Genomic DNA, 27,698 nt, shown 5'->3' with positions numbered 1-27,698 from the left:
GTAGTTGGCAACTTGGCACAGTTGGATTTTTCACTTTGTATTTGAGACGAATCACTGAAAAAAAATAGTTGCTGCTAAAGTATTTCAACTTACATTACAGTAAACTGATTAAAAACATCAGGCTGAAACTCTAAAGGAAGTTAAAGCATGTTTAATTTATTGATTATTGATTATACTAATGTTTACAGTGTTCTGTTTAACCAATTTATAAATCAGTTAAAAAATGTTGGCACTATTATATGAAGATCTCATTTCCCGTGTCTGACATTTAATTTTTTATTGTGCAAATGTTTGTTTAATTTACTAAACACAGCAATCAGAAAGAAAAGACAACCTGATGGAGTACAGTGAGCAAAGTATGAATACAGTTTGAACAAGCGTCAATCAAACTGGCTACATCTGGTGAGAAAAGAGGCTTAACTTTGTCTGACCATTTACTCATCCCGGTGAGGAGGGGGTATAGGGTGCGAGGATAAACTCAACAATCATTATCAAGAAATATGAAATACAATCTTCTCAAAATATCAGTCAAAATATCATATTTTCCAAAAGTGCAACTGTTATAACAACATACAGTTGTTCCACAAAGTGTAAACATGATCTCCTTTGTCAAAACTGCAGCCATATGTTGTATAGACAGACTTATATCCCATTATGAACAGAGATCCCGCCTCCTAAATCCTCCCCCTGCTGCTCAGAGACACAGACATAATCTTCCATCTTTCAGAGGGGAAAGACAAATACATTGCTCGGATAAATCAAAGTGTGGAGCTTGTGAGGTAAACGGGATCGGAGAGTGGATTTTACCCCTGGATTTTGTGTTTCTACCTAAGTGAAACAGAGAAGCGCTGGACAAAAGTGTGGAGAGGATTATCCAGAGGCAGGTGATGATATGGAAACATTGATCTGGTCAGTCCTCTAAATCACCTCCACAGTGTTTTTTACTTTTGAATATGGGGCCACTACATGAGCCAGGATGGCAGAAAAGGAGCCGAACCAAAAGTTGTGGGGAATATCATCTCTCCAATGTAAGTAAAGCAATGATAATGGATGGTACACAACATAACGTCATAGATCATAAAAATATATAACTTTAAGAGTGAACTATAAAGTATAACTATATGTAAGGTAGCCTGTATACACTCTAATAACAATCCTGTGTTGTTTTAAAACAAATTTATGTAAAGCATGGGCAACTGTTGGGTTATTTATTTATATACTTTCTGCATCAAATGTGGTTTAAAACTACCAAGATGTTTTTTAGAGTTAATATTATTTTAGTATATTATATAGATTTTGTATATTATAGCCTATTAATTGTGATTAATTTATGGTATAGCCTATACTCTTTCACTTATGTGATTTGTTTTATTGTCACTCTGTTTTACCAGATCAATACAGCTGGGGCACAATTCTCCAGGGTTTAACTCCCATTGTCAAAGCTCCATTACGAAGATTAATAAAACAAATTCAGTAAAATAATTAAAAAGTACAATTCAAATGAAAGTAAAAGGAGATTAGTGAATCTAACAGCAGAAAAAAAGGAATGATGCACATAAAAATAGCTCAGGTTACGAGGACAAAACAATATTAGGGAGTATTGAATCACTTAGCTGTAATGTGATTTTGTGTTATATAAGAGATGCAGTCAATACATTTCGTTTTGTTTAACGTCAAACATATTAGCTCGAATTTTTTCAAAAGAATGTTAATTAAGTTTAACTTAAACTTGATTTGTATTTAAGCTATGAACTTAATAAATAGCTGTCAACTCAACCTAAAACGCACTCTCATTGTATGTACTTGTCTCTTGGCATTTTTAGAATATATAACATATATGCCAAATTTAGTAAACAGCTGAATAATATATAATAAGGAGCAGTACTGTCAACACTTAAATATACAATATTCATACAAATATATTGACAACATTTCATGACATTCTCTAATATAAAGCTTATTAATCAAAATATTATCTAAATATGATAAAACATCACAATTATTTTCCAAATGTACTGCTAACCTACTGTCTCCCTTTTAAATGAAGACATGAACATGTAATACATTCATGTTGTTGTTGTTAAACTGACCTGAGGGTGGTTTCTTTTTCAGGACAGCAGACTATGGTTGAATGTATAAAATTAAAAGTCTACTGTAACAAATAATACTACATTTTATTTTATATAATATCAATATTATACAAGTGTATTTTTAGACAAATCGGTTTGTCTACCTATGTTCAAAGTTGAAGTTAGGCGCTCCACCAAAATTAGCCACCAGGTGACACCCAAATCCATCCAGTTAGTTTGTTTTAAAGCACATCCTGCCTCAAATTCTCTCTCAAGTCACCAAATATTGAACCGTATGGTGACTTTTAGATATGTTTAGATTAGAAACGATGTGATTGTAAAACACTAGGCCTCAATTTTTTATTATGAAGCCTGACACCGTCCCTTAGGGGGGAGGAGCTAAACAATATCCTTTCGTGTTTTCATGTTCAAGCAACGTCCGATTTCCGAATGGGTTTTCACAATATGCATTTTGAGTTTTAAAGCTTTCAAATGATATATCATTTAGAAAGATCACTATAATTACTACATGCTATAGAAAAAGTGCAGAAAACCAGCGTGTCTCTGATTTTCTGTGTGCTGTTATATGATGCTGATTACCTCTTTCTCTTTTTAAGTCTTAGCCTACATTACTCTTTTCTTCTTTCTCCAGAAATCCTTCTCTCAGCGCAGACAATCTGCTCCCTCAGTTATCCTCAGCAAAGCTCTTTCAAAGTCCAAACCTGTCTCCAGGTAACTCAACAATTAAGAAAAATAACTATGGATTTAGTTAAACCATAAACATGTTTATATTGGTTATGGTAATCAGTGTACCAAATAAATGGTACACTTTTACCATAGTAAAATTCATCTTTCATTCATTCATCTTTATTTCTAGCGCTTTTACAATGTAGATTGTGTCAAAGTAGCTGAACGTAGAAGTTCTAGTAAATTGAAACCTCAGTCCGGTTTTCAGAGTTAAAATCAGTTATTTTTTAATAGCATAAGAATTCAGTAGATATAAATATTTCATGACAATTAAACCATTTTGCAGCCACACTGTAAAAAATTATATGATCGATTAGTCCTGACAGCACATGTTTTAGGTCATTGTAACTTATTAAACTAAGTTAATCATGTTCTATTTTAAATGTATAAGTTATGCAAGCTGTTTTAAGTCAGTTTAACATAATATAAGTTCAATGGACTCATAAGGTTAATTTAATTCAGCTTAAAAATTTAAGGCAACCAGGATTTTTTTACAGCCAGATTCAGTGTCACCAAGCAGTTTGTTTCCCTTGAAAAAGCATAATAATGTCACAGTCAGTGCTTGTGTAGCTTTAGTATATATTTGCATTTTACTGAATGGAGAAAATGAAGAGATGATACCAAAAGAAGCAGACTGTGTGTGTGTGTGTGTGTGTGTGTGTGTGTGTGTGTGTGTGTGTGTGTGTGTGTGTGTGTGTGTGTGTGTGCACATGTTTGTGTGTGTGTGGTCTTAAAATCATTTGTATGTGTGTGAAAAGTTGTCTGGTGTCTGGAGAGCATTTGTAGTTGAAATTCACCTTTTGTCTGACGTTAAGCGTTATCTCTGGAGCTCATTTCTCAGTGGAGCAAGTGACAATGTGCTTAGGTCAAAAGCCATGAATTACTGCAGACCCACTGATAGGCTGGATGTGTTTAAGCAAACAAGTACAGGGGAATTGTCTGTATTTTGTATGTTTTCCTGTGTTCTCCTGTCAGTATTGACTATTTTTCTTTTGTGTGTGTGTGTCTGTGTGCGTTCCAGAGATTGTGTATCTCAGGTTAGTCAGGACATTTGGGCCCTGATTCAGTCTCTTCTGAGTCCGACCAGAAAGCTGATTTGCCAAGCAAATGCGCTTCTGCAGACAGGTCTTCAGACCCAGGAGAGATACCTCATCCTCTTCACAGATCTGCTCATCATCACCAAGGCCAAGTATGGAAGAGGAAATTCACTGAGGAGAAATAAACACACATGTGTCAGACTCAAAGCAAAGATGTACTATTTTGGTGCCTAAAGCATAAAATTGTGATTTTAAATTAAAAGGAAAATGTAACAGTGGTTTTTAATGTACATATAAAATTTATATTTTAATGTTGTAAATGGAGAGACAACAAACTGTCAAATTATGGGAGAAATAAACTTCCATCTTAAACTTAAAAAAATAAATAATAATAATAATAATAATAATAAATAAAATAATAGACTTGTCAAAGCATTTATATACTGCAACTCTCTAATATGTCAATTTAAAGTGCTTCTTTTATTCTCATTTATAAGTCAATTTTGATAAAATCATCTGCTTAATGAGTAAATGTAAATCTTTAGTGTTTCTTAAAAAGCCTTTTTTTTTTATCTTTGACTACATAAATGATCCAACTGTTAAAATGATCTTCCTTTCAAAACTTGTCATTCTAGATTTTATCATAATTTTGCCCACTAAGACTCCCTTCATTTGACTGAAAATACAGTGAATTTAGCAATATTGTGAAATATATTTTAAAATCAAATTTATTCCTGTTGTGGCAAATCTGAACTTTCAGCATCATTATACCAATCTTCAGTGTTACGTGATCTTTCAGAAACAATTGTAATGTGTGTGGATTTGCTGCTGAAAATTGAACATTTATTATTACACTGAAAATACACAGAAATGCCAACTGACCCAGCCGGGACTCGAACCAGCGACCTTCTTGCTGCGAGGCAACAGTGCTAACCACTGAGCCACCGTGTTGCCTACATGTGAAAATAATTAAATATAATTTCTAATAAAATATGCTTCACAACTTTACACACTGCATTATTTTCAATGTTAAAAGTAGTTGTGCTACTTCATTTAGTTTAAGGATCTGTGATGTTCAGTGTACAAAAGAACATTGTTTTGAAATTGAAATCTTACATCATAAATATCTTTACTGCCTGTTTTGATGAATTAATGCATCCTTGCTGACTGAATGTTTAAAATAAAAATAAAAAATACTGATCTTAGACTTAGTGTAGGTATAGAGTGTATATAGTGTTTATTGCGTATAGAGCAGAGGTGGCCAAACTAGGGCTCACGGGCCAAAGTTGGCCCTTGGTAAACCTTTGATTTGGCCCACCATCCCCTGAGAAGAGTGTGAGAATGATGGAGAAGGCTGGGGCGTATGCCTTTAACAGAGATCGTCATTTCTAATTTAACACAACCTTTTTGTTTGTTTGTTTGTTTGTTTGTTTGTTTGTTTTACTGCTGAGCTACACAAAAAAAGCAAACTGAAAATAAATAATTCAATTAAGTGTTGTATATGACTTTTTAAAAAATATATAAATAGTCACTCAACGGATAGAGAGCAGTGCAGAACACATCAGTGATGCAAATCAAGGCAAAAACAAAAACAGGTGCAGCTTGACTAGTGGGATTGCTTTTACTTTAAGAAGTTTATTATAAAATGAAAAAAATATTCTGCATTAGGTAATATAAAACAATGCTTTTAATTTAAATGAATTTGGAAATCACCGATGGCAACTTTAATGTAAGAGTTTGACATGTATAACTTTGGCCCACCACGCTCAATCAACACAATCAAGTTTTTGGCTCTAAGAAAAAAATTAAGCACCCCTGGTACAGAGCAATAACACTAGTGTTTTATACAGTCATTGGTATGTACAGTATGGTATAGTGCTGAATTTCTTTGCTGGTTGTGTTTCAGGTCAGTGCTGCAGGTGAAGCAGAAGGCATGTGTGCGGGTCAGTGAGATGTGGACGGCCAGTTGTGTGGATGAGGTTTGTGAGGCCAGTCCTGCTTCAGACAGGAGCTTCGTCATGGGCTGGCCCACCACAAACTGTGTGGCCACTTTTAGGTACATATCTACACACATTCACAGTATATTAGTGTATACTTTCTACATTTGATTATTACCTGAAGAAATATTGATACACAATACCTTTTCCCATACCACAGGTAGCAACATTGCCACAGTATTAATTCAAATTACAATATGTATGCATGGATTAATAAGCTGTTTTGAACCATGTAGCATTCTAATGAATTATACATTTTTAATTAGATTTTCAGTATTGGTACTACCTAAAAGCATTATTGAATACCAAATTACAAAATACAAGCATTAACACAAAATAAATACAACAGAAGTAATATGTAGATGAAATCTTAGCTTAAAAATCTTCAGTTCAGTCTAATGGTGATTTTGTCTTTAGTTGTTGATGGATGGTAATGATAAAAGCAAGTTATCTTTTCTTTTATTTCCAAAACTGTTTACTTTTTATGTCTGTAGGACCATAACAAAATGCACAATAATTATCATATTGCTTCAATTCTTTTTAGTATTCATACATATTTAAAATATCATACATTTAGATAATTTGACGATGTATACATTGCTGTCTAGATGATTTCTCTTGTTAAAATAAATATTTTGTCTACAGCACTTCAGAAGAGAAAGACAGGTGGCTGTCTCTCATTGAAAGGTCAGTCCTTTATACTTTTATTTTAAAAACTATACAATAACAACAATAATAAAAATCAAGAAATATGTCATCTATATCTATTCTATAATCTCTCTTTGGGTTTAGTTGTATAAAGGAAGAGAAAAAGTGTGATGAGCCGAAGATGATTCCGCTCAAGATATTTGCAAAGGATGTTGGAAATTGTGCCTATGTAAGAACTAAATGATTTGAGCTCTTAAAATAATGAACAGTAGTTTGGAAATGTAAATGAATCTGATTTTGCTTTTGTTTGTAGGCCAAGACTCTTTTTGTCAGCAACACAGATTGCACATCTGATGTCATTAGCACAGCACTGCAACAGTTTGGTCTTTCGGTAAGTTTAGATTGCACTACTACAACAACAACCACAATAATAATAATTATAGTAATAATAATAATAATAATAATAGAAATTGTTATATTAGAAATTATTCTATTAGTGAATTAATAATTATTAGCATTAATACTCTTTAATATTAATATTTTTATAATTAAAAAATAATTATTATTAGTTCTTAATTTATAGATTGCTTTTTAATGTGCTATAATTAAAATAATAATAATAGTTGTTAATTTTATTATTAAGTATTATTATTAATAATGTTATGCTAATACTTATAATTATTAATAATTAAATAAATTCTTATTGTATTTTTAAAATTGTATTACAATTTTATCATAGTTTTTTTTATTTAGCATTTGTACTTTAGTCTTTGCTGTGATAAAAAATATTAGTAATATTATTATTGATTATAATATTTTTAGAGAATGAATAAATAAATATTTTATACTATATATTTTATATTAGTATTTTATCTTCTAATATAAAATAAATATTTGTGCTTGTTTTTTAATTTATTTAACTGGTTGACTGTTTTGGTCTTTGTTCACAGGGTGGAGTAACAGATTATAAATTGTGGGTGTGTTCAAAACAAGACGAAACTCCATACCCGTTAATTGGTGAGAGCTGATCAGAAATCAGACATTAATATATCAAATACTGTAGTTTTACTCTCTGAATATCCTTCCTGGCCAGTAAGTTTCTAAAAGTGTTTTTGTTCCTCAAGGTCACGAGTTTCCGTACAGTATCAAGATGAGCCACATTCGCCTGCTGCAGCGAGATGCAGTGACGTCAACCTACAGTCAGATGGCGCTGATGCCCATAGATGCTTACTGTCAGTTCTTCCTGAAGCACAGCCAGATTAGCTGCACACTCTCTGGTGAGATATGGCTATTTTCAAAATAGTACATTAATACACATACAGTAATATGTTCTTGTTTGTATGCACATAGTACCACTTGTGTTTTGCTTGAAAATATAACTAATACCTATCACCCAAATGATTGAATACATTAAGAATTTCAAGCAGTTTCATATTCGCATAGACGTTTTAAAATGTTATGCTTAAATGTGCAAATGATGCTGTATTTTATCAAATATATGCTAATTGGCATACATTTTTTAGCACAAAACCTGAGCACTGGATGAATTCAGATTCACAATTCTTAATTCATTTGTTTGACACATTATTTTTTTATTCAGTTAAGTTTTAAAGGTTTTTACGTAAGTGATTTTGTATATATATATGAAACTGTCGCTCTTAGGCTTTGATCCTAATTGTGCCGTTTTGGTGACTGTCACTTTAAATTCAAATGAGATTGTGCTCCACGCCCTCTTCACAATAGAGTGCGGAGCTACAAATGCCTATGCGTATGCATAGTGGCATATTCAAAAACAAAACTAACCTATGCTAAGAAGGAAGAGATTGTCACAACTGGGCAGGGCTTTTTCCTTCTGATGACACGTACAAAGGGAAAATGTCAATCACAAAGTGTTTCTGCAGACTGTCTTTATGAAGTGTGATTATAAAGAATAAAATGTATATATTTTTACCATTAGAAGCTGGGTATATTCACAGACAGTTGCCACACATTTGTGTTTAAACCCCTTCTAAAAGTGATTTTCGCATTAAAGGTCTCCTTTAAGATATATATATATATTCTACAAATAGAGTCCATGTAGAATAGAGATGTGCTGAAATCAGTGTTTTGTTCCTGATCCTTCTGATGTTTCTCCTTCAGATCAGAAGAACAGGAGGAGGAGGATGTCTCTGCTCAGCTGGGCGTTTAAACGAGGCTCCAGCACTGAACGGTCTGTCCAATCAGAATATCCTGCTTATACCATTACATCTGCTACTGGACGGCTGTTTGGGCGACCGCTCACTGATTTGATCAAGGACAATACCTTGCCATCACCCATTGTGGTAGGTACTGACCAATTTACTTAGGCAATAAAAAATAAACTTCTAGGCAGTCAAATAGATGATTGAACCAAACTGTGGTTTCTGGAATCTGTATTTTACTGCTTTTAAAGCTTCATAATGAGAATGATGGACTGAAATATCATTGAGCATTAAACACTTCACAACTGTTATTGGTTCTTTAGTGTGTCAATAACACATGTGGAGTAAAATTTATAGTTTTGGTTTATTAGATAACATAAAATGATGATAACAAAAAAATTTATAAAATTAAACAACCGCTTGAAAATTCATACCTATTTTCATTTAGTATATGCTCTCTGTGATAATTTGCTTATTTAAAAACTTTGAAGACTTGTTATGAATACTTAAAAATAAAACAGATATGAACACTTAAAAATATATACCTATTAATTACAAATCTAAAGTAGGCCATAATCATTTTTAAAAGCTGTGTTTTGTTATATTTTTTAAACTGAAAAGTTGTGTAGAATTCTGCATAATGTTTAATCGTGTTCCTCATTTGAGTTTTTTGTGGTTACTGTGATATTTTGATTATACTAAATAGCTACATGCTGACTATTAGAAGTTTCAATCATTTAATGAAGTAAATAAAATAAAAAAAAAAAAAAATAAAAAAAAATAAAAATAAATAAATAAAAGAAAAAAGCTAATTGATAATCTTAAACCCACCTGGTGTTTCTCCAGGACATGCTGAGGTGTTTGTGCAACGAGGGCGTCGTGACTCGAGGAATATTTCGGCGTTCTGCTGGAGTGAAGGCCTGCCGAGAACTGAGGGAAAAACTGGACTCTGGCCACTACGAGGAACCGCTGACTGGAGAATCTGTACTTGTTACTGCTGCAGTGTTTAAGGTAAACTGTGGAGAACGAGAACACATTTATTCATGGACACTGTTCAAAAGTGTGTAAACATTTGGGTTTGTTTTTCCTAAATCTCTTATGATCAACAGGGGCTGTATTTATTTAATTAAAAAATAACAATTTGATCAAAATTAAAACAATTACTCTTAAACATAATTATTAATTTAAAATAATAAAGTTTCTTATTTTCTATTTGAATAAGTTATGGGGGTTTTTTCTGTGATGGCAAAGCAAAATTGTCAGCACACAGTCTTTAGGATCACATGATCCTGTAGAAATCATTATGCTGATTATTACATTCATATATTTATTATAGTTTACTAAAATGAACATAATAAAACTGAAGTATGTTGAATTCAAATAAAATGAATGCTAACTGAAAATAAAATAAATAAACTAAATTGCTAATACTGAGATTGCATGTTTCCCTAAGCATTTTTAGGGGTAAACATATATTTTTTAGTTGTTTTCAATGATAGTGCAACATTCTTTAAAACGCCAGTAGTGTGACAAAGTGCTGAGCATCAGTTTTACACAGTGCAAATGGTGTATTTAATTAACCTCAAGTGCATGGTTATAAACCTTTATAAGTTTCTTTCTTCTGTTTTTTTTATTTTGAAGAAAGCTGAAAACCTGCAGCCTTTGACTTCTATAGTAGGAAAAGCAAATATGGAACTTACAGCTTTGCAACATTTTTCAAAATATCTTCTTTTGTGTTTAACAGAAGAAAAAACTTGAAAAAAAAACTTTGAATTGAGTAAAAAGTGAGTAAACAATGACAGAGTTTAAATTTTTGATTGAATTATGCCTTTATCATATTTGATAAGCAATAAATTATTTGAGAAAAAAAATCTAAATTTCAGCACTTATTTAAAATATAAATCTTTTAAACTCATTTGATCAATTTAGTCCATCATTCCAGAACAAATAATGAATATTTACTCACTTTCTTTCGACCTATTCCCCTTCTTTATCAGGAGTTGCCACAGCAAAATGAACCACCAATTATGAATATTCATGTCTTTCTTAAAAAAACTTTTTTCCTCAAACTTTTGGACAGTTATACATATCAGTAAACAATGACTGTATGCTGATGACTCTGCATTCTCATATCTGTGGATCTGGTAGGAATTCGTACGCAATATACCTGGCAGTCTGTTGTGTGAGGAGCTTTATGAGCAATGGATCCAAGCAGTGGAGCAAAAAGAAGAAAGAGATGAACACTTGATGGAGAGAAACCTGCAAGAAGTCCAGAGGTAACACTCGGATTAGCATATTAGCCGTTATAATGCTAGTTTACTCAGGATAAAACCTAGATAAGGATGGATCAGGTCTGTGATATCACTGCACACCTTAAGCAGATTTAAGTTTAGTACACATTTTAGCTTTATGAGTTTTTATGAGCTTACAGAGATTGAGGATGTTCTAGGGTTATTTAAAGGGATAGTTCAACACAAGATGAAAAATTACTCACTGTTCACTCTTCCTCAAGTGGTTTCAAACCTTTATGAGTTTCTTTCTTCCGCTGAAAACAAAAGATACATACTTTAAAGAAACCTGTAACCATTGTTTTCCTTAGTAGGAAAACAAATGCTATGAAAATCAGTGGTCACAGGTTTCCAACATTTTTCAAAATATCTTCTTTTGTGTTTAACAGAAAAAGAAGAGACTAAAAGATAAATAAATGGTGACAGAATATTTTTTTTTGGCTGAACCATCTCTTTAAGTCACTCTTTAATAGGTTTATTTGCTTCTTTTTGTGATGAATTGTGGGTTAATTTATTTCTTTATGTTATTAATCTGCTCAGGCTTGTTCAGCTATTGCCTAAAGAGAATCTCCTACTTCTGAGGCACATTATAGCAATGCTTCATCACATACAACTCAATGTGGAGATGAACCAGATGAACTCATTCAACCTAGCTGTATGTATAGCGCCGAGCTTTCTGTGGAGTACCAAACTACAGACTCAGGAGAACCATGCCAGAATGGTGAGCGTACATGTACAATGTTTTACGATAATCAGTTTATTGCAACATCTGCTTTAGTACACGTGTAGTCGGTATTATACACTCCAAAGGACACGACAATGGATCTAGATGGAGGAATGAAAATGTAATTGCGAATGTAATCTGTGTGCAGGTGTGTGACCTTGTGCATGTCTTGATTGACAACTGCTGTGAGCTGTTTGGGGATGGAATTATAACCCTCTTAAAGGATTTGACTGAAGACAACAGAAGCAACCGCGGATCAGGTTACTATAAATACAGACACATCAACACCAATATGGAACTGTATAATTTGTGCACGGTCAGCCTGAAACATCTGTTTTCACAGCCTTTAAGCAAAAAAATAATAATAATAATAACATCATGCAATAAAATAAACCTGTGGAAAAATACATTTGAAAAATCTAAACTTTTAAAGTTAATACAACACACAACATTTACTGTACTTTTAAAAACTTATTTAATATAGAAATACATTATTTTATTTGAATAGAACTTTTTTCCCAACAATATACTGTTAAATTTGTGCACTGTTAGCCTAAAAATGTTTATATAGGCTTTAAGCATATAATACAAGGAATAAGAATGCTAGTAAATCATAATGTTTACATTATTTACAATTATTTTAAGAATTGTTTGTTTAGATAATCTTCATTTGTGTTACAAATCTTGCCCCAAATTTGTAAAAAAAAAAAAAAATTTTTATAGTACAATTTTTTTTATTTCCTGTTGTGGCCTCTGTGTTCTGGGCCGGCGCGTCCATAGAGGCGACCTAGGCGGCCGCCTTGGGCAGCAGAATAGTGAGCGAACCCCCCCGGTCCTCACTTTCATCCGCTACACCCACCCCTTCTCTCACGGTCCTCACTTTCATCCGCGAACCTTTTTCTTTTTCACTTTCGGGTTAAGGCCGGCGTGATTGCCATTTGCCTAGTGCGCCAGTTCAGCTTGCTCTGGCCCTGTGTATGTTTAACGTGCAAAGATATTTGGAGAAGACCAAGGATGCGCTTTTAGAAGGAAAGTTTCAGTATAAAACAATAAATGTTGCATCACCAGGCTATCCTGCGTTTCCTCCAGAGGTTCATGCAATTTCGGGTGTTTCATTTTTAATCTTTAGACCTTAACTGCAGTTCAGCGGTTCACTCTCATTCAGGATGTTTTAATGGAATTTAATACCGCAAGGCGACCGGAAAGAAAAACCTCCGCATTTCGGGACTCGCGTGATCCTGTAAGGTAATCAAAAATCGCTGCTTACATGGTAGACTCTTGATCAGTGTTATCTTAATCATTAACGTAGAGTACTGGTGTCCATCCACTCAGTGTACAAAGTGCCAAATGAAGTCGCAAGCTGTCAAAGACAGCCCATTTCTGCCTTTAAGCTGCTTTCATGAGCCCTCAAATTTTTCATTAAGTTTGATGTGTTTCCTCCCTACACGCAACTTTTGTAAAGCGTCTGCTTAACGCTGCTGTGTCAGAATCCTTGCAGCCATACTTTAGAACACTTAGTTTAAGCAAATTTGATGAACGCGATCGTGTGTGTTGATGAATCTGAAGGAATCCCTTGCTCACCCGGTGCGCTGTACTGCGCGCGTTGTCTGTCTGTGTGTGTTTGTTTGTGTTTGTTTGTGTGTGTGTGTGTGTGTGTGTGTGTGTGTGTGTGTGTGTGTGTGTGTGTGTGTGTGTGTGTGTGTGTGTGTGTGTGTGTGTGTTTGTGTGTGTGCTTGTAGTCCACTTAGAATCCAAATCATTTTTGTTTGTTATTGGCATTGATTGTTTTGAAATTCAAATGGCACTTACATGGCCATGTTTTTATTTCTGTAATAAATACAGCGTTTCATGATTAATCATGATTAATTACGTTTCGTGATTAATCATGATTAATTACAAAAAACTGTGATTACGTTAATTTTTTTAATAATTTGACAGCCCTAATATATATATATATATATATATATATATATATATATATATATATATATATATATATATATATATATATATATATATATATATATATATATATATATGCGCAATATCACACACGTAGCAGTGCAATATGGCTGATATTACGTTTTTACAACAGTTCGACAGCACAATCGTATATAAAAAAGGAAATCAATCACGGAGAGTCTGAAAAACTCTTTTGTATGAGGAACTACTTTCTTCCGCCATTCATTCACATATGCAGCTGATGTCAGAACAGCAGAAACTGTTGATAATTCACAAACGTCGGTTTAGAGCTAGTGTTTAAATGATTCTCTGGCATAATGTCTAAAGTGATGACAAAACAGGTGATTTTGCTCACATTTTAATATTATAAGGCTGAACAGCATGAAATGCCATCAGTCTTGAGACAATTCCCAGTATTTCTCTGTTGCAATAGGAAGATCATAAAATTAACCCCAAAAAAGCCAAAGGAAAGACTACCAGAAACACTGGCAGACTATGGTATAAATACAGCACTAGATTGACTTATCTGTTTTATGATGATTTGATCAGCTGTAGTTTGAAATTACACTGAGTTTTTCTCCTCTAAGGGCTTATTATGCCGTCCCTGTCACCCTCTTGTGGCAGAACATCAATCGTCTTAGCTCTGCTCAGTATGACAGGCTGATGGATGCTGACACGCTGTATCTCTGAAATTATGAATATTTAAAATAGGGACTGTCTTTATAAATAAACTGCAAAGTTGCAATCTAAACAACTACAATCTTGCCTAAAAAAGCCTCAAAAGTACATTATGTTGTCCAACAGCTGTAATATGTACAACCGTAGTGGGTTTATTGATCTGCTGTAACTCTGTGGGCAGAGTAATACAGAAAGGTGAGGTGGCTGTACGAGTGCTGTTTTTGCAGAACATCACACGACTATTTACTATTAACTAATATATATATTTTTCAAATCTAAACTATTTTTATGTTCCACCTCTAGTTGGCTCCCTGCACCAGATGTCAGACTCAGGTTATGAGAGTCTAAAGAATGAAGTAAACACAGACACAGAGGACATTTCTAAGACCAGACCTCTTAAAGACAGTCGTAGTATGGACTCTCTCATGTCTCTGAGTGACTGCGACCTCGACTGTCCAGAAAACAAGATGTCTTCCAACCCACTAACGCGAATCAGAAACTTCACCCCCGCCGTGCGCCAGCCTCGCTCCCTCACATTACAAAGACACTCCATGCCTGCCATTGCTTTGACTACTCATGAGCAGAAAACAGCCTCAGAGAGAGCAGCAGACCCAAAAAGAGAGTTCCAGAGACCCGACGAGGCCACCAGTAATGTTATTTTGGAAACCAGCTTTGAACAGCTAAATTTCCTGAGGGAAAAACAATCTCCACCCACCTCCAATGTAACTTCACCAGCACTCTCATCTGTGAGCTCAATGGAATGTGCTTTTTCTCCTTTGAACTCTCCAGCCAAGGTGCAATCTGATTGGCTCATTCCAAATGGTGCAGATTACCAAAAAACAATCAGCTTGCAGAGTGAAAAACCGCATCCTGCAAATCACCAAGTGAACAAATCTGGAAATTTACTGTCTAAATTGACCAAAAATCCTCCTTCTTATGAACAAGCCTTGCAGCAGGTAAATCGAAAGGCAATTTTACAGACTCAGTCACCACAAAACGGGAAAGGCCTTTTCTACAAGGGACCTGTGAGCACTTTAGGAGACTGCCAGGTGTCTCCTGCTCCCATCAGGTTCACCTGCCAAACCAATACAGAAGAGGAAAGCAAACTGCCACAGAGTGTGTTTTATGGCCAGAGTTGTAAATTGACGATGCACAGGGAACAGAATGTAGATTTGAAGTCTAGCAAACTCTCTGAGCAGCAGCTGAGGTCTAAAGCACTGGATTTACATCCTTCCTCTGGGAAAATAGTTGGGGATTTCTTTATGGATGCTTCCCCTATCGCGGAGAAGCTGACAGAGAAGCAGGTAATCAGGAAAGGACGCAGACTCAGCTGTTGCAGCAGCAGCCAGTGGGTTGTATGAAGCCAACGGACAATAATGTTTATAAACATCACATACACACTGGTATTAAAGGCAATAATGTGCCATTTTAAGCTTCTAGTGTACATAGATTTTTTGCACAAACTTTATGCATGCACAGCTCGATTTTCTAATACGGAAGGCAGTAACGGTAAAAACAAATATGGAATATGGAAGGCAGTATGGGTCAAAAAGAAATATGAAATTTAACCATGTCAAGAGTGCACTGGGATGATTTTGAATGTGTGTTTTTAGTTCATGCAGACACACAGTTTGACCATGTTGGGGGTGGCAATTTTTGTTGAAGTCACGAATACATACATACATACAAGTCAGTATACCTATACAACATCCTTCACAAATTAACACAACGTCTGACGTTTGTATGCATGAATTCAAATGGATCTCTTCACATTATTCAGGGTTCATAAAAGGTAGAGAAAGTAAAGAAGATTTAAGGAATAAAGTAAAGGATATATTAAATGTGTTCATTAAATGTAGGGGCTAACCATATGAGTTTTATTCAGAAATATGCCTTTTTTTCATGTAGACAACAAAATACATCTTAAATAATGTTTAGATATTTGTCTGATAAATTAAGACAAAAATAATGTCAGATTTTTGTTCTGGTTTAAGGCTACTTTAAAGCTTTATTTTGGAATTGTCATTTAAAAACCAGCAAACTAGTCTAAAATACAGCTTTTTCATTGGTTATCGTGTCTGTTGATGTGCTGACATGGTCAAATTACACAGTTTGTACAATACTTTTATAGCCTTCCATGTTAACACATCTGTAGTAAACACAATGTAGGCACAGCTCTGATTTTTCATGTACCAGGTGTCCACAAGGTGTCAGCACTGAACTGCACAATTGTGCATTCAACAAAGTGCGTAAAAAGTACTTCAGTATCTAACAATTGCTTGCTACATATGAATAGAAAGATTCATTATTCATTTTGGAATATTTCAGCTATTTTTCATGATACTTAATTTATATTAATCCTAACAGATTACAAGCCATATCACTGAAATCTCAAACTTTGAGCATGTAATGCCTTTTTGTAAATAACTATGATCATAACACAACTATAAATGATATTTTATCGTGTAACACCTTTTCTTTTACAGTACATCTTTCATTATGCAAGTAAAACTATTTAAGGTATTTATTCAAAAGCAGCAGTCACACATTCACAAAAGCCCTTTTTAGGATTACGTTGGGAAATAAGTTCCTTGTTGAACCTAAAACAATTAAGTATTTTAAACATTTTAATCCTAAAAGATGAATGGCACATTTCTGAGGTCCAATATGATTATATACACAGATATTTGTGAGAAATGTAATGCCTTTTTAAAAAATGGATTTATCATTTTTGTTTGACTGTAGAAAAATGTTAATACAATACTTACTGTACTTTATAAAAAGGCTAATGTAGACATACAGTATGTACTTTGAATGTCATGTTTTGTCAAACTATAAATGTTATTAAAACTAGTAATCCCATATGAGTTTGCCCTAGTTTTTCCAACCAGTTTCACAAACATATTTCCGCTTAATATTTGCTCATGTCCACATTTTTATGTGCCACAACTGCATAAATTAATATAGAAATAAAAATATCCAAAAACAATAAAACCTTTTTGAGAATAATGCAGCTTACTACTACTGATAGCACCACTACTATTATTACTACTACTGATTAGGGATGCTCCAATCAGGATTTTTGCAGCCAATAAAGATACCGATTCCTTATGGTGATCGGTTCTAATGCTTCAAGCTTTATAATGTATTAAGCACATTTTTCCTCTAAATATGAACCTTAGAAGAAAATCTCTCCTTACCTAAGAGAATAAATGAAGGATGCTGCATATAATCCCTTAAACACATTTTATAACCATTTAGGTGTAAACATGTCATGGCCAGGAGCAGCTTTAATTAACTAACTCACTCATTCAATTAATTAACTCATTCATTTTAGTTTGGCTTAGTCACTTATTTATCAGGGGGTTGCCACAGTGGAATGAACCGCCACAGAATGATATAACATTGATATAAAATTTGGTGAAACAATGAAATTTGAAAAACATTGCAAATGATGAAAGAAGAATTCAACATGTCTCAATCAAGAAAAAGGCTGGCGCGCATATTTGATGCACAAGTTAAAATGCACACCTATAAATCTAATACTACTTTACTAAAAGGAAATTGGCTTAACTGTTCATTGCAATATTACAATAAGTTATATTATTAAATATTCATGTTAAAAATAAGTTATCTAAAAAATTCCAGTCAGCTTTTAGTGAACTTGATATTGTCAAAAACACAGAACTTTCAGTTGTTATATGTAAAAAGGCCTAAATACATGCATTCAAATATTTAGCTCGTCTTCAACTATCGACAGCAGCTCCAGAGAGTTTCACAGCAGCTTGATCTCTCAATGAGAGAGAGGATGATTTGCACTCGTGACAGCTTTACTGCTCTACTCACTTAACCCATGTAATGCTTAGACCATCACTGTGCCTCTTATGATCTGTTTTCTTTCTCATTCACTCTCGTCTCCATGATTTTCCGGTATTTAAAATTTTTGGGTATCACGGAGACGGTATGAATATGTGGAAGACTTGCGGAGCTTCCAGGAGAGGTCATAAGGTTGGATGAGACACTAGATAGGGGCGATCGCTCCGCTCGCATCACAGCAGGTCAAAACACGGGATATGCATTTGCTGCACTTGCAACAAAGAGACCATCACTCATGCGAGTTGTGCCAATAGACTGTATAAACGGGTTGCAACGCATCTGTATATATTTTAGTTGTTGTGACACCCATGCATCATTGACCTCTTCATGCGTTGTGGCTGTTGTAGGCTATGTATAATATACCGGAGAGCACGTGCATCTTCCTCTACCTGTAAACTCAAAAACAAACACCTTCGATCGGTTTATGAGATTAGCCAGATTGGCGAGAACGGATCAAGTGATGAAATGTGAATAACGGCCGATACCGATCTTCAGCATCAAACATCAAAACATCCCTACTACTGATACTACTACTACTATAAAGGAGTAAAATAAATAAGGCAACTTAAAAAGTTAAACATAGTATTTATTGCAGTAAATCAGCTACAGGCATATCTGCAATTAAAAACAAGATGCGTGTTGCAGAATCTGCACAATTAAAAAAAAAAAAAAAAAAGTTACAATCACTGAAATTATAAAATCTACTCACGGCAGTATGTAAATAACATAAACGATAAATGTTATCATTTAAATTGTGGTTTCTATTAAAATAGTACATATTAAAATACCTGCTATTAAAGATATCTCCATATTGCAGTGTTTATGATATACAGCTGGGCTTTATTTAGATTATATTTTGGGTGGGGCTGTAGAGGACTCTTTTTCACTGTCAGCTCGAGCATCAGCGATCACATCTGGCACGCGCAGAATCATCCCGTCCAGATCCTTCCTCAAACACACCTGACAGCCCAGACGAGACCTGGAGATAAACATGCAAAGCAGAAACTGAGATGAAGGTCAGTTAGGAGTATTCAGATTAAAGTTCAAGGCTCAGTGTGATTATTTCATGTACAGTACATTCATTTGCAACTACAAATGAACGCAACACCCTAATGCTATTATCAAACATCAAAAGACTATTATTTGATTATGTAAATTAGAGAAATCCATGATCAGGCAAAGTGAGGTGCTGTTCCACTTTCTACAGGTTTGCACAAACTGCTCCATTAGTACAGACAAATTGATTTTTAACTGATAAAACTTTAAAGACAGGCTTGTTGTGGGGATTGAAATCACAGTTTCTGCAGACTTCAAGTCAAATTTAAGTCTTTTTAAGACCCTTTTAATACCATTATGAATGAAATTTTAGACTTACACAGGGCTAAACACTAATGATTTTTTTGTAATAGCCTGGTTGGGCCAGTAGAATTGAAAAAAAAAAAAAAAAAAAAAAAAAAAAAACAAATGTAGATATTTATTAATATCTACATTTGTGTCTAATGTGTCTAGTTGTATACACTTTCAATGTTTTTTTTAAATGACAAGTTTTGCTTTGTCAAAAGTGTTTTTCTTATGAAAAAAAAATAATTACAAAACTATTTGTTTGCTTTTTGTCCTAATTGTGTATAACCTAATGCGTTCCTGTTATAAAACCTTACAGTATATGTTTTACGCCTATATAAAAATGTCCACTCACCCTTACTTCTGTAAATCGTTTTTGTGTAAATGGAAGATTATGGAAAGGAATATATTGCTGTTATTATCATAAATATTTAACATTATTATGTTTTTAGTTTTCTTTTCCTGATTAGGAAATTTAATTAAGAGAATTTGCTGTTAAAATGTCTAACAGGTGCTGTGAATTGCATTTCTTTACAATAATAATAAAAAATGCTTAAATATTAAATATGTATAACACGCACGCACGCAATTATTTTTAGATGGATTGTTGGTGATTGGATGGGTGTCTTTTAAAATTAAGGTTAAAATTATTTACCTACAACACAATATTTATGCGAGTTTAAGACCTAAAATTTTTAGTTTGAAATTTAAGACTTTAAGACCCCGCGGACACCCTGGAAATGGAAGAGTTTTTCTAAAAACAGACAACTCAATTTTTAGTCATTTTCAGATACCATATTTTATGCTGTGTACTGAAGAGCAAAATGGCAGAAATGTGACTTAGGGAAATGACAAACTGGATTCATTAGAGATGTTAAGAAATCATGTTTAAATATGGAGTACTGAAGAGCAGTTGCACCTGATTTCTGAAAAATACTAAAAACAGTGGTCTTAAATGTTTTGTATTCCTCTGTCTTTTTAATTCATTGGTGTCATTCACAATGCCTCATGATATTGTAGTTCTTTTTCTCCATATTACATCACCAATCTTGTAACCATATTTTTTCACCCAATTTTCATAAGGTTGCTTCAAATCAAAGGTTGTAGCATTAGTGGTTTGATTTGTATGGTGTGGTTTTACTTTGAAAATCCCTTTGGGAATAATATATGAGAAACATTCTTCCAAAACCAGTTCTGCCAAAAATGTGGGCATGTGCAGGCACTAATGCACAACATTAGATTAGGCTCATTCAAAATAAGCAAAATCTGTGCAGAAACAGTCACCACTCATCACAGAGAGATTCAATATTATTCAATTTGACATTTATAGTGCTTTTCAAAAGATGAACATGCCAGATAGAAATGTTCAGTAGTGTGAGCGGTCTTGCTGTAATGTTAAACCGACAATGGGGTATATACACACACAGACTTTTAATTTCAGCCAGCCAGCCTCCGCGCTTCTGCTGAACTGTCTTTCCATTACAAAATTGCCACGTTTAAGGTCTGATTTCTTTTTAAATAAAAAAAAAATCAGTAATTATCACTGCCTGAGAGATATACAATATAAAGTGGGTCTCACACCAGACAAGACACACTGCATTAAATTCCATTTTTCCCCACCAAGTCTTTAAAGCATGACAATTTTACCCCAGTATTTTCAATAGAGTTTCTGTGCTCGCCTGCTGATCCTGACAGCTCTAGTGCTTACACAGTCATTCATCTGGTTTTACACTTGAACTACTAAATGAATTCTGAAGTCTATTTAACTGAATCTATTGTAATGACATTACAACATTGATACTGTAAAAGGAACCCTATGAAATTAAATAGTCGCATTAAGCTTTCACAGGAAGTTTATCATTGGCCAAAAAACACTAGCTGTGCCTATACCCCACTGGGCATGGGACAATAACCGGTTTCAAGGTTTACTGCGGTTTGGAAAAATTAAGGTTTTAAAACCGTTAAAATGTTTTGTTACACCGTTCCTAAGCTATTTGTAAGTTTTTTCAATATGTTTTTTTATGTGTTGTAAAGAAATCTGAGTTTTTGAAACTAATAAAGAGAGTTGAGGTCAATGAGTATTTTAATTATTTAGTCTGATATGTTTATGGTTCTAAACTATAAATGTTTCCCAAAATGAAATGCATTTTGTTCAATGGGGGATTTTTTTTTTACTTTACATTTAAAAAGAACATATTTTAGAGCAGTAATCACAATACCTCAATACAGTGAAACCATGATATTTTTATGCAAGGTTATCATACCTACAGAAACTTGTACCGACCCATGCCTATACCCCATTGGCAAAATAAATAAATAAATTACAAAACAGTTTAAAAAAAAAAAAAAAAAAAAAAAAAAAAAAAAAAATTCCAACGATGAAGTACCCATGCCGAGTTGTGTAGTCAGGCACATTTGCTCTCCCCTTAAAGGCATGAAGGGAAACTTAATTTATTTATTTATGGTTTAAACCACAATAAAAGTACTGTCCTCATCTAAAATAGTTGTTTTGTAACTCTGTACTAGTAATGCTTTACTATTACTGGTTGCTTATTCAAAATAAGCCATAACTCTATGTTGTGTTTCAGTAAAGTCCTGCATTATGCTTACCTTTATGCTCCATATAATATTGCTATTTTGGTTACAATATTATATCAGGTATTTAATGAGACAGAAACAAATAATCAATTCGGTACAGTAACAGTTTTTACAGGAGGCATATTGCCTATACATAAATACAGAAAAGCACAAATATATAAATGCATTTTACTATTTTAGCATGACATGATTTTTCCTAATGAAAGCAGGTTTCCAACACAAATGATTGAATGTGAACAGCATTACAGTCAGGGACTGCTTTAGATGCTCAAAAAACATTGGCAATCATAGTGTGCAACAATGTTTACATTTACAGGGGAATAAACCTATAAATGGTTTACTGATTCTGTTCTCTGCATACAGTATATGGAACCGAATTTCAACATCACAAAATTTTCCACATGCAAAAAATTGCAGTCCATTCCCAAAACAAAGCTATGAATTTGACAAATATTTCTCATTGTTCAGTGATTTCAAGGTTCAAAGCATAAAGCAGAACCCAGGGTTCACTCACGTGTCTGTAAGCCCATAAGCCAAGTCCAGCATGTCCATTTCCTCATCAGAAACGGGTCCAAGCTTCTTATAAACGTCCTCCTCGAAAATAAGGTGGCACGTAGAGCAGGCCAAAGTTCCCTCGCATGCACCTAGTTCAACCCAAAACAGGCATACAGAAATATTAAGCTGCCAGTTAACAAGCATGACTAGCATTAAAATACCTTTGTACTCTACAGTAGTAGCTGTTCACCTCGTTTTACCTTTGGATTACATACGTAAAGCCAACATGTATTTCTCTTACATATATTATATACATGAGTGTGTCGTTTTACTCAATTTACCTCTATAAACCTGAAAACATTAGGTCACACTAAGTAAATTTAAGGGTAGGAGAAGGTAGAAATTGCAAATTGTCAATTTTATATAGTGCACATATCTAGCTGATGTTTCTGAACAACTTACACTTCATCTTTTACACTATTCTTAAATCTCTTACCAAATCCATCAATATCTAAATCCCGGTCTACAACGACATCAAGTAGCGATTCTCCAGTTGAAGCTTTCACTGTGATCCTTTTTCCATCACGATTTAGGAAATGAACTGTCACCTTCTCTTCAGCCCTGCACAGAAACACTTGTTTAAGCATTACAATGCAAATCTGGAATCACCATCGATTCAAAGAAGTGAATTATGAAATCCTAGAACGATTTCTTGTATTCTTTAGCACCTTTTCTGAAAACTTGGGATTTTTGTTGTCGTTGATCCCAAGGGCTTGAAATGTAAAAAAAGCTTTTATCTGGACAATAAACATAAATAATAATAATAACAATAATAATAATAATAATAATAATAATAATAATAATAATAATAATAATAATAATAACTGTTGAACTTGAAGGAGTAGACAAGCTACAATAATATTTCTTTTGTTTTTCTGCGAATTAATTAAGTATAACCTGTTCCATTTCTTTAATAATTCTGGTCATTTCTCTATTATTCATACTGATTGAACATCAGGAAAGGTTTCTATGCTGAATCCAATGAAGAATGGTCTCCCACTGTTCAGTACAAAACAACATGAACTCACCAAAGCAGTTACAAAATCCTCCTGAGAAAAGACGATTTATGCTTGGAGGCTCAAACACAAAGGGAGGATAGAGGGGATTTTAGTGCAGTGGTCTTCAGTATGCAAATACAAATATTTTTAATAAATGTCTGTTTATTTTTGTACATTTATGTTTAGGAGTGATAAAAAAAAGCTATATGCGTTAAAAAACACACACAATAGTCAACATTTGAAATGGATCATCACCTTTCATCAAGGTTATCCCAAAACTATTGAACAGCACCTGTTCTTGTTCTAGGACAACTGTGGAAAACATTTTAGATTCACTTCTGATGTTAACTATTGTATATAGTATGTTTAAAAAAAAAGACTCCAGTTCTCACCAAGGCTGCATTAGTTTAATCAAAGAAAAAAAAAACAGTTATATTGTGAGGTTCTTGCAATATATACTGTTGAATACAGAATTATTAGCCCCCCCTTTTTCTTTTTAAAAATATTTCACAAATTATGTTTAACAGAGCATCGAATTTTTTCACAGTATGTCTGATAATATTTTTTCTTCTGGAGAAAGTCTTATTTCTAAAAGCAGTTTTTAATTTTTTAAAAACCATTTTAATGTAAAAATTATTAGCCCCTTTGTTAATTTTTTGATATTCTATAACGATGGTTTGTTCTGTAGACTAACTTGCCTAATTACCCTTACCTGCATAGTTAACCTAATTAGCCTAGTTAAGCCTTTAAATGTCACTTTAAGCTGTATAGAAGTGTCTTGAAAAATATCTAGTCAAATATTATTTACTGTCATCATGGCAAAGATAAAAAAATCAGTTATTAGAAATGAGTTATTAAAACTATTATGTTAGAAATGTGTTGAATAAAAAAGCTCTGTTAAACAGAAATTGGGGGGGGGGATAAACAGGGGGGCTAATAATTCAAGGGGTTTGGTTTAATATTTTTGATTTCAACCGTATATTTCTTTTTTTATTATTAAATGCTCATGGTAAAACATGGTATTATATAAATGCGCCAACTACTATGAATAAGTAAATATTTTGTTATGGTACAGGTTATTTGTTTAACAGGATATATTTGTTAAAAATGCAAACAGTTTTGTGATAAACTGAAAAGGAAATCTTTTTGAAAAGCACAAGTCTCCTTGTTTATGCATCAGTAAAGTGTTTAGATCTGTAGATCAAAAAATAATGTGATCTGAACCATGATGTGTGTCACATTTTTAGCCACTACACATGATCCAATAAAAATCATTTTAATTTGATGATTTGATACCTTTTGATGCCATTTTTACAGTTGAAAAAGATTGTAATGAATCGTTTAAACATTTGTGGTGCCTTAAGGATTCACTGAATATAAATTAATAAAGTGCATCTTTGTTTAATGTATTCAATTATTTTAAAGAACTCTAAACGACCCCAAACTTTAGAACAGCGCAAATATGAATGAACAGTTAGTAATACAAATTTGTAACCTTTAATTAACCACCACACATGATCCATCAAAAATCATTTTAAAATGATGATTTGGTGCTTAAAACATCTATTATTATCAATGTTGAAAAAAGTTACAATGTATTGTTTAAACATCTGTGGTGCCTTAAAGATTTAATTAAGTGCATCTTTGTTAAATGAATGTATTCATTTACTTTAAAGAAATCTAAATGAAATCCAATCTAATTTAGAACAGTGCAAGTACTGTATGAATGAACTGTCAGTTATATAGCATTACCCTGAACAACGGTCAACATTGGGAAACATGAATTTCGCAACTGACTAATGAGAATAAAACACTCCAGAGATTGGTTTAAGCACAAACAATGATCTGTAAAATCAGACATAATACACCTAATACACATCCAGTTCCTTTCAAACACACTACTGTGTGAGTAAACGTAGAACTGGCTAACAGTGAGATCATAAAGGTGAATCTGCATCAAACAACCTTAAGGAAGTTACTTTAATCATGCATCTTCTGTTATCAATGCATTCAAATCAAGTCTACATACTCAATCTAGTTTTTATGATTAGATCTGGTGACCAGGAAAGATAACTTTTAATTATACAGTAAAAATACATTACACACAAAGCACACTAGTAAGCCAATGAGCTTGAACTACAAAAACAGCTCGTCAAACAAATTAGCATATTTCTAAACTGGAAAAAAAGGTTAACTTAAAAATATCTGCTCATTAAAGCCACTGCAAAAAAATAAAAATAAAAATCTCTCAACGTCAATGTATCTGGCAATAAAACATCCAACTCGGTGTCAATGCAAACTGATTATTTGAGAGCAGCTTATCTGAACCATGACTTTTACCCAAGTGATCTCAAGGTCATTTTAGTAAATATACTGTGTGAAATCACTTCTCTCACGTTCAGTTCTCTGTGCTAACATACAAATCACAGGTGTAGGTCGTCACATTAACTATCATGATCCACTATCATTTCAATATTTGCATTTTATATTATTAACATTATATTAATTGCTTTATAATCTGAACTTAACGAAACTGGGAATAGTGTCGTTTTGTTATATGGGTGTGCTAAAGTATTCCTTTAACAATTAAACAAACTCGTATTGACATTTAACGTAATGACGTTCACGCAGTTTATGTAAGCTACGCTTTTAGGAACGCTCCTGCGTAACGTTACAGTTATATCAAACACAATTCCTGACAAAATAGTACGTTTTAACCACTCAATGTTTGTGTCCTTTAACAGTTTCTTACCTTAGCGAATTGGCGTATGTGTTTATTCCTCTTATGTGTGTGTAGTTCTGAGGAAACGCTCTGGTTTGACTGATTGTTTGTTGTGCAGCTTGACGCATAACAGCCGCTCGCTGGAGAAACGCTCTTAAAACACACGCAGACATTGTAATACTGTATATACTGTCCACGGGCCGCCGAAAACTAACTACCAAGGTTGCATGTGTGACTGACTGAATGAAACTTTCGACTCTTTATATGTGGCGGAAACAGAGCTGTTCGGTCGTGACGTCAATTTGTAGGACAACCCGGAAAGAAATCGTCATGTGTTTTTAAAAAACAAAATCGTCCAGCGACTTTTTTTAAACTGTTGACATGTTTATATCAATATTTACATACATTTAAGAATATGAAAGGTATTGTGAATGGAATAAGATACAACAGAAAGAAATAAAGAATACATTTTTATAAAGAACATGAAGTAAACTTAACGGTAAGACATTTAAGAATCAATTACAGTATATAAATTAAAGTCACCGAGCCTCGTCTGGGTCAGTTGGCATTTCTGTGTGGAGTTTGCATTCTCTCTGTGTTCGTGTGGCTTTCCTCCGGGTGCTCCTGTTTAATTCACCCACAGTCCAGAGACATAAATTGGGTAAGCTAAAATTGTCCGTAGTGTATGAGTGTGAATTATTGTGATGTGATGTTTCCCAGTGATGGGTTGCAGCTGGAAGGGCATCCGCTGTGTAAAACATGCTGGATAAGTTGGCGGTTCATTCCGCTGTGGCGATCCCTGATTAATAAAGCGACTAAGCCAAAAAGAAAATGAATGAATGAATGACATTAAAGTCATTACAAAATAAAATATTTCTGTTTGCGTTCTTATTTTCAGATATATTATTATGATAATATTATTATGATAATATTATTATGAAATAATATTTAAATAACGACTAAATATTTGCAAAAAACAAAAACAAAAAAACAGGAAAATATGGTTTGGTATTAGTAAATTTGCATTTGTGGATAGGGAATTTACAAAGAAAATAAATTAAACTTATAACAAAACAAGCATTTCTTTTAGTAGAGACAGATTCAAAATAACAACAACAAAAAAATCTTAAAGATCAACAGAAACATCTTGTTGTATATTATCATTAATAAATGAGCCAATATGTTTTCAAACTGTACAACATAATTACAATCCCAAAATAAATGAAAATCAGTTTCAGTATGAAATTGACAAAATGAACATTTTACAACAATATTAGA

General features: G+C 33.5%; 2 protein-coding genes across 2 annotated transcripts; one reads left to right on the top strand and one right to left on the bottom strand.

The window, feature by feature from the left end:
* Positions 1 to 794: 794 nt before the first annotated feature.
* arhgap20 (Rho GTPase activating protein 20) lies at positions 795 to 16,237 on the top strand. Its single transcript, XM_056465190.1, has 15 exons — positions 795 to 1,028; positions 2,722 to 2,801; positions 3,838 to 4,005; positions 5,760 to 5,909; positions 6,496 to 6,537; positions 6,643 to 6,727; positions 6,812 to 6,889; positions 7,449 to 7,515; positions 7,623 to 7,775; positions 8,638 to 8,819; positions 9,525 to 9,689; positions 10,827 to 10,954; positions 11,507 to 11,687; positions 11,839 to 11,950; positions 14,634 to 16,237. The coding sequence occupies exons 1-15, from the start codon at positions 954 to 956 to the stop codon at positions 15,689 to 15,691; spliced, it is 2,724 nt and encodes a 907-aa protein (XP_056321165.1). The 5' UTR covers positions 795 to 953; the 3' UTR covers positions 15,692 to 16,237.
* Positions 16,238 to 18,771: 2,534 nt separating this feature from the next.
* On the bottom strand, positions 18,772 to 26,709 carry fdx1 (ferredoxin 1). Its single transcript, XM_056465706.1, has 4 exons — positions 26,451 to 26,709; positions 23,137 to 23,261; positions 22,660 to 22,789; positions 18,772 to 19,185 (listed from the first exon to the last, which is right to left on the bottom strand). Exons 1-4 carry the CDS (start codon positions 26,591 to 26,593, stop codon positions 19,056 to 19,058), a joined length of 528 nt encoding a protein of 175 aa, XP_056321681.1. The 5' UTR covers positions 26,594 to 26,709; the 3' UTR covers positions 18,772 to 19,055.
* Positions 26,710 to 27,698: the final 989 nt, after the last annotated feature.

The sequence above is a fragment of the Danio aesculapii genome, chromosome 9 (assembly GCF_903798145.1).
Source record: "Danio aesculapii chromosome 9, fDanAes4.1, whole genome shotgun sequence".
Classification (NCBI taxonomy): Eukaryota; Metazoa; Chordata; class Actinopteri; order Cypriniformes; family Danionidae; genus Danio; species Danio aesculapii.
This window is presented reverse-complemented; position numbering and strand designations above follow the sequence as displayed.

What these genes read in the sequence shown, in the direction of transcription:
- arhgap20 (XM_056465190.1), top strand. Translation starts at nt 954, where the DNA reads ATGGGGCCACTACATGAGCCAGGATGGCAGAAAAGGAGCCGAACCAAA. An exon ending in ATGTTGGAAATTGTGCCTAT is followed by an intron (nt 6,728 to 6,811) that starts GTAAGAACTAAA and finishes TTTTGTTTGTAG; the next exon opens with GCCAAGACTCTTTTTGTCAG. An exon ending in AGGAGAACCATGCCAGAATG is followed by an intron (nt 11,688 to 11,838) that starts GTGAGCGTACAT and finishes ATCTGTGTGCAG; the next exon opens with GTGTGTGACCTTGTGCATGT.
- fdx1 (XM_056465706.1), bottom strand. Translation starts at nt 26,593, where the DNA reads ATGTCTGCGTGTGTTTTAAGAGCGTTTCTCCAGCGAGCGGCTGTTATG. An exon ending in TTTAGATATTGATGGATTTG is followed by an intron (nt 22,790 to 23,136) that starts GTAAGAGATTTA and finishes GGGTTGAACTAG; the next exon opens with GTGCATGCGAGGGAACTTTG. An exon ending in GCTTATGGGCTTACAGACAC is followed by an intron (nt 19,186 to 22,659) that starts GTGAGTGAACCC and finishes GTTTATCTCCAG; the next exon opens with GTCTCGTCTGGGCTGTCAGG.